Below are 7,388 nucleotides of genomic sequence, written 5' to 3' on the forward strand. Positions count from 1 at the left end.
GCCAGCTAAAAGTTTGTTTCCTTGGATGCGGGGATAGTGGGGATTACATTTTTTAAAGAATTGTCAAAACAAAATCCAAAGAGAATTGACAATAATTTAATTTATTGGCATAGTAGTTACTGTGGAACTTAGTCAATTTGTGTAATAATGTCCTATAATATTTATCAATTTTATTAGTTATTTATTCAAGTGGGCCATTTTATGATGTATATCTATTATCTAAGGACAAATTAAATTTGAAGAGGCTCATATTTCTTATATCTTTTGAAATCCAATTTTTCATTCAAAATCGCGAACGAATAAGCGTGACCAGAAGTCATACTTTACTCTATGCCAGAAATCTTTTGCGAATGATTCAAAAAGTTTCTACCACATTTAAAAAAAAACATTTGACTTTATTGACATATTTGTCATGTTACTGTTATTGATACGATAGTGGCAAAAATGATCAAAATAAATATCGTAATCTTGTTACTAAATGCTCATTTACATATTACTAATAATAATAGTGATAACGCAAACATACAGCTCGAGTACAGACCACAGTCAAAATAAGATCGTTAGGCGGAAGACCGACTATAAAGTAAATATTTCGATGGTAGACGATGATATCGAAATGGACAGAAAATTCATTCATTTAAGCAATAGAACGAGCAAATTAAGCAAGTAGGTAAATATAGTTATAGAGAACGTCGCAGGTCAGTCGGCTCAATGAACTTTTGTCCAAGATGGAACTGAGGGACAACTCAAATCGTACGACGTGTGGTGAGGAGGACAAAAGCTTGACATTTCAAGCTAATTGCTTTGACTGTTACCGGGAGTCAAAGGAATAATATTCATAGCACAATCATTATATTGAAATGGTGGCTTGGCTTAGGTTGAGACGCACGCGACGCGCGGCGCGGCGAGCGTCCAAAACAGGTTCATTCAAGTCTATGCTTTTTGATCGGAACCGGGCGCCGCCCACCGCCTCGCTCACCACGCCGCGCGCCGCATTCGTCCAGTCAAAAGAGAAGATGTTATCGAAGCCTACTGAGGCCAGAGTAGATGTTGAATTGGTATCTTAAATTTATGTTTGCTATTAATTTGCAGAAATTATAAGAAGTCCCATAGCACACTACAGTACAGAAGCCTTGACAGCAAAAATAAAATAGTTATGAATCCGAAGGTAATAAACACTATGCCTATTTTAATACTTTTGTGTACTTTCTATCGCAGCATAGCATTTGGATGTTCAATAACATTATAAATGGTTCTAAAATGACCAAAAAGCTATGTCATGCTTAAAGTTGTTTCTTATTTCCCAGGCAACCAAACCCTCGCATAACACTAGCCGTGATATGTATCAAAATAATTCGTCAATAAGAAGCAACTATGGCGACGCAAAAAGTGAAGAGAAATCTGAGAAAACTCCTCGCATATGGGAAATAGGTTAATTATTTTTAGAAGCTTTTTGATATTCCATTAATATTTAAATACTTATCGGATAAGGCAGCTGTTCTACCGGCGAAGGTTGGCAAAGAGCGATGAGCAGGATTTTTTTTGCATGTGATTGTTTTCTTAGAAATAGGTAACTTTCGATGGCAAAGTATAAAGTCAGCGATCAACGATTACTTAAATGTGCACTTGTAAATTACCTAGTCGTTTCTTCACCTCCGGTCAAAATGGTTGAGTGAAAATTGTAATTGACCTGTTTTATCTTAAAGATGTCAACAAAACTGTATCAGGAGGAGATCGAACAAATCTTACTAGGGCAGCGCGGGAGATTTCCCCCGACCGGGTGTGGAGCATAATACAGATATGGCTGCTAATTTACATTGTTCTGGCCATTCCTCTATGGTGTACGATAGGTGAGTGTATTCATTATTTTTATAAAGGTTATATCAAGTTAGGTATATCTCATATAACATTGCTTGCTCAAAATGTGTATAACACAGGTCGGTTTAATAATAGAGCGCGAGAATTATTACCATTGACATATAAATCTAAATAAATCGGGCCCTATGGCCAATAAGAATGGGGCCAGTACAGCGGTGTAACGCACACGAATTCGAGCCAATCGTGCAGTCTTAACGCCGCAACGCGATTGGTTGATGAGTTCGCATCACGCGCGCGATTGGTCGCAACTAGTTGCGTTAGTGTAAGGCTTGAGTGGACGCTCGAGTTGGGCGTGCAGCGGGGCGGGGCGTGCGGCGTGCATGTTAAGCAAATGAAACTCATACTGCTGTCCTGAGTTGACGCTGCTCAAAGCGAATGCCGAGCGTGCAAGTTTGCGGGCAATACGGCGTCGAGCGGGGCGTCGCGGAGAGGTTCAAACAAACCTGTTTGTGATCAAGTCAAGCAAGCAAACAAATAATTATTGACATATAAAATAAACCAGCATTTTGGATATCATCTCCCACTTAATACAAAAATAGACTGTATAAATAAATGGAAGGTAAATTAACCCTTTATCGTATATGCAACTATATATGGCAGTTATAATATTCAACTCTATTAACAGCTATTAAAGTTCAAATTTATACAAAATATTTTTTATGACATGCGTTATGGGTAAGTATTTATTTACATTTTTAATCCATTGCATCTTAAGGTTGCCATGGTGAATGCGACCAATTCACACGAGCGGTGAGCGTGCACTGAGGCCACTCGCTGGACGGTCTATCTCACGCTCGCCCGCCCCGCTGCACGCCCCGCCGAACGCTTCGCTCCGAGCGTCCACTCAGGCGTTACATTTAGACTGCACTCAGACTAGCGCCATTCTTAGTGCCCGTAAGGCCCGTCCTTAGATTATACATCTAATGTCAATGATTATTACGTGATTGGAAAAATAATTGAAATCTTGTACTACTCGTATTGTCATTGATCTGAGCCGCGAATATACATACACATACTTACATATAATAACGCTTATTTTCCAGAGGGCTAGGCAGAGACCACGGATTTTCACTTGCTACTTGCTACGATCCTAAGCCTAACATATCTCTTTCGCGACGACGCATTCCTTTCGCATTAGCGACGAATATTATATTCGGTATATTCCCTTGTTTAAAAGTGAAATTTTCTGTTCAACTCGACTTTTACTCTTTTAAGAGCCCATTAGGTTCTATAGCTGTAGTGTTCGTAAAAGCAAATTTTTCTGAAAGCGCACGTTACTTTACTACTTCCAGGGTGTGACGATGAAACCTTTTCGTAATGAATGAGAAACTAAATAATGAGCTTTCTAATTCAGGTCGCTGTTGTTGCTGTCTCGTGTGCAAGTGCTTCAAGGCCCAAGAAACAATAAGGGAAGCTAAACTATATGCAATGTGGAACCCTCCCGGAGTGCTCAGGAAAAGTGCCGGTGACGTCTTATACACTCCTTCGGAGAGGGAGAAGGAGGCTTATGAGGAACTTGAGCATTTAATAAGGACTTTGTGAGAAGGATTATTCCATCGCAGTGCTGTTACTGATTTCCTGACGCCTCGGTAAACATTTTTTTAAAGACGGAAACCTACAAAGGTTGCGGTAGACGCAAGTAGTTTAAGACATTAAGAACGCAAATTAGACACTTGCAGTAGATGGCCGTTTTTAACTATAGGATTTTCAAATGCTAATGTATGCTAACCGTTACCGCAATATCTACAATTATAAATAAGGAAGTTTACATTTTACAATTATAAATAAGGAATTTTGATAATGTGAAAGTTCATAACACAATAATGGTCTTAGTATTAAACTACGCTTTATCAATAATAAGTAGATATTTATTCAATAAAAAGTTTTACATACCTCTATGATTTGATTGGCTTTAGAGAAATCATTGTGATAGAGGGCCAATGCCACCAGACTGTTAGGCTTGGCCAGCATTACGGAGATGAAGTCAATGTTTCCTTTTGTAGAACTGGTTACTGTAAGTAATACCAAATGAATTAAAATTATTTTTGGGTCGTAAATAAATTATTAATCACGTAGGCATAATTCAGGCAAAAACTAAGTTTAGCAGTAGGCAGCCATATAAACCTCTGCAGTAATTTTGATAGTCTGTCTACTGCATATCAACGCTAAGCCAAGTCGGCAGTCTTTAGAGTACATACAAAAGCGATTTACAAAATATCTCACCATCTTCACTAGCAGAGATTGTAGATGCTAACATCACCTGATCAACATCAGGCTTAGGGTTCGTGTGTCGTCTCCGCACCCTCAATTTTCTCCTAGAGCTCCTCAAGTCAAGCTCGCGATCCTCTTCCTCGCTGCTCTCGTCAACTTCCACGTAATCTAAGCATAGTTTTAGCTGCAGCGGCCCCGTGTCGGGCGGGAGAGTGGACACTAACTGCAGCTTCCAAAGAGAGTGGTTCACAACCTTCACAAGGCGTTTCAACCTCGACATGACCATGCTGTCTGTTGTTTCTGCGTTCACATTATCTTCCAAAGACTCTAAGCACAATTTCAATGTATTTAAAATAATCTGCATCGTCATGGCGTTACACATGAAGCCAGCGCTGGCGGTCTTGTTCCCTTTCGGATTTTTCACTTGTTTTTTTGAATAAAAGTATGAACAGTCTGAATGAGTGCCGCACGGAAACTCTTGATAATGCTCGTGGCACGAAAAGAACTCGTATCTTAAGAAAAGGCATGCGAAAATGTTCTCGATAACTTCGATGCATGCTTGCATGGGTTGTATGGATAAGACCACGCGTTTTACTTCGTCTAGGGAAGAGGTAATTTCTACAGCATCCTCAGAGCCTTCAGCTGCATTTAGTATTGTGTCTATAATTTTAGTGATAGAACAATAGCTGTTATAAGTCACTATGTCCCAGTTTAAATTCTGATCACCTTTTGGTCTCCTGGTACTCCCTTGTAATGTCATTAATTCAGTTATTATATCATTGTTTGTATTCAAAAGTCTTGATACTTTATATCTGTCTACTTTTGGAAGCCTGCACACTTGGGAAATTAATGCTAGAGCACTTTGTGTCAAAGCCTGGCTAAATATTGACGTGGTCATGATTTTACAATTGTTTTCTAAGCAAAACTTAATTATGGTCAACTCTCTCTTAACTTCTGTGATATAGAATTGTAGTTGTTCATCAGGAGTGGAATAAGTGTCCAATATTGAAAATATATTAGTCAGTTGGTGAACTAGAGATGGTAAGTCATAAGTTTCTGGGCTGTTTGTCAAATCTATAAGAACCATTATGAGTATTTGCTTAGTGAAGTTGTTGATTTTGAAAGTGACATTCTTCATATCATGAAGCTGGTGCTTGTACACTTGAGCGGCTTTCAAAAGCCAATGTGTCTTGTCTTGGTAACAGAGTTCCAGCATGTACTCTGGAGTCAATTTGAATTCTTTCTGTGGCTCATTCTGCTGTATGAACTCTGAAGTAACCTTTAAGAGTTCTGGTCTTTCTTGGGGTACTAAACCAATTAGAATCTGTTTTTTATACTGCCTGTATGTGTCATCAGAGACCAGTTTGAGGACTTGTTGCGTGAATTGGGGTATAAATTGATCTTCCCATTTCACCAAGGACATCAATGTGATTGTCTTGTCAATGCTATCAGTTGTTGATAAATCATTTACTAGCACTTCCAGATAAAGTATTTGAATTTTGTTAGTGTTCAAGTTATTTTGCGTGAGGTGGAACTGCAGGTACCTCAGGATGATGGAGGTGGTGACTGGGTTGCTGATGAGGTTTTGCTTCAAAAATGCTAAAGTTTCATTTGAGATGTCTCTACATGGTTTGGATTCCTCTATGTCATAGAAGAACTGTAGTATTTCCTGAGGAACACAAGAAAATTTTTGTGATTATTTTTTATAACAATTGGTTATTTGTCATCATAATCACTTGCTTGTCCAAGTTGTCCATGTAATTTAATTTATAACTATACAATTATGAAATAACTCAAAATTCAAAAAAAATATTTTGTAAGTAGGCCTCAAGGGCTCTTACATACAACATTCAATCAAGTCAATACAACATTTACATAGCAAAATTGATTAATAAAACAGCTATCTGGGTAAACATTACATCATAATAATCTTAAAATAAATACCTACCTACTACAATATAACAGAGATGTATAGTCTTTATGGTTAACAAATCATTGGATACATAAGGAAAGGATACATGCAATAATTATTAGTAGTAAGGTGAGGGGGGGCAGAGTGTGCTATCCCTTCTGCCTACCTTTATTATATCAAAAACTGCCTATACTAGTAATACTACTACTACTTATAAAACTGCAAGCTATAAGTAATATTACTAGAATTCTGTAAGCAGTTTTCATCAATATATTGAAGGCAGGCACACCTAGATGGCATGGTGCACTTCGCCCTGCTCACCTTAGATCAAGTCAGTCAGTGTGTCAAAAGAAAATCAGGCAATGCAAGTACCATAATATTAAATCACTGCGGCACAATTGATTAATCTAAGTATACGTCCATCATATTTTTATAAAAGTATGAAACATACTAAGAATGATGTCCCACTTTCACCCCTTTTATTTTGTATAAGAATTGGAGAGCTAAAGTTGGGCCAAGGTAAGTTTTCATGCCAAGTGTGATATTAAGTATGGAGCTGATAGGGATATTTATGTAATAAAAAGTGTTATGAAAATCAGCAATTTGAATATATGTTTCCATATCACTAATTTAGTAGTTGTATAACACAAATTAGACTCACCTCAAAGACCTCCTGCGAGAGGTTGTCGAGGAGGCGTAACAGATATTTCAGTTCGCCCTCCTTCATTTTTTCAGATCCATCCATTTTACCAGTGCATTTAAAACTGTTTCTAACAGTCCAATGCAACTCCTACTTCCAACTGGAAGTTTCCTTCATTCTGATACTGCAAATAATATTGTAAATGTATCGCCTTACAGTAAACAGATAAATTAATTATGTCATTTGTTGTTTATCAAATTATCATTTCACCCTCCTACAGGTCAAAAGTAATTCATTCGCCGGCGGAATCGTCTGTTCCTATGTAGATAGTAATAGTCGACGAGCCTACTACTATCTACTAAGAGGAATAAATATTACAATCGAACAAATCTATGTAAAGCTCAAAACAATGTAACATACGAACCAAAATAATGCTTTTACTGGTCGAGAAGCATACTCCGGCTATGAAGGGAAATTTGTCAGAAACAAGAAAATTGAGACTTCTACTGATTATGATTCGGCATTTGTATAATATAATAAATTTACAGTTTATTTTATTAATAAATTGTCAATTCAGCATAGCTCGATCGTAAACCTAAACCTTCTGTCACTGTCACTTCACTCACAGCAGACAGTGACACTTCTATCAGTATTATGGAGTGTGGAACAAAGAGTAAAGTAAGTATATAGGAATGTGGTGCGGAAATAGAGCAAATGCTACTAGCATGTGTTTAGAACGTTCCACTT

At 37.7% G+C, this 7,388-nt stretch overlaps 2 protein-coding genes across 2 annotated transcripts in view; one reads left to right on the forward strand and one right to left on the reverse strand.

Annotated features, from left to right (window-relative positions):
• The window catches only part of LOC133528656 (zinc finger FYVE domain-containing protein 26 homolog), a 29,573-nt gene extending 22,235 nt beyond the window's left edge, over nucleotides 1–7,338 (reverse strand). Inside the window, exons 1-4 of the mRNA XM_061866111.1 lie at nucleotides 7,066–7,338; nucleotides 6,663–6,825; nucleotides 4,102–5,758; nucleotides 3,772–3,890 (exon numbers count right to left, since the gene is read on the reverse strand). Coding sequence (XP_061722095.1) covers nucleotides 3,772–3,890; nucleotides 4,102–5,758; nucleotides 6,663–6,746 — 1,860 coding nt within the window. The 5' untranslated portion in view covers nucleotides 6,747–6,825; nucleotides 7,066–7,338. The remainder of the gene's footprint in view (nucleotides 1–3,771; nucleotides 3,891–4,101; nucleotides 5,759–6,662; nucleotides 6,826–7,065) is intronic.
• On the forward strand, nucleotides 326–3,770 carry LOC133528655 (uncharacterized). The gene is made up of 5 exons (XM_061866110.1): nucleotides 326–666; nucleotides 1,093–1,168; nucleotides 1,308–1,431; nucleotides 1,707–1,850; nucleotides 3,233–3,770. The coding sequence occupies exons 1-5, from the start codon at nucleotides 479–481 to the stop codon at nucleotides 3,418–3,420; spliced, it is 720 nt and encodes a 239-aa protein (XP_061722094.1). The 5' UTR covers nucleotides 326–478; the 3' UTR covers nucleotides 3,421–3,770.
• Nucleotides 7,339–7,388: the final 50 nt, after the last annotated feature.

Source organism: Cydia pomonella, chromosome 19 (assembly GCF_033807575.1).
Source record: "Cydia pomonella isolate Wapato2018A chromosome 19, ilCydPomo1, whole genome shotgun sequence".
Taxonomy (NCBI): domain Eukaryota; kingdom Metazoa; phylum Arthropoda; class Insecta; order Lepidoptera; family Tortricidae; genus Cydia; species Cydia pomonella.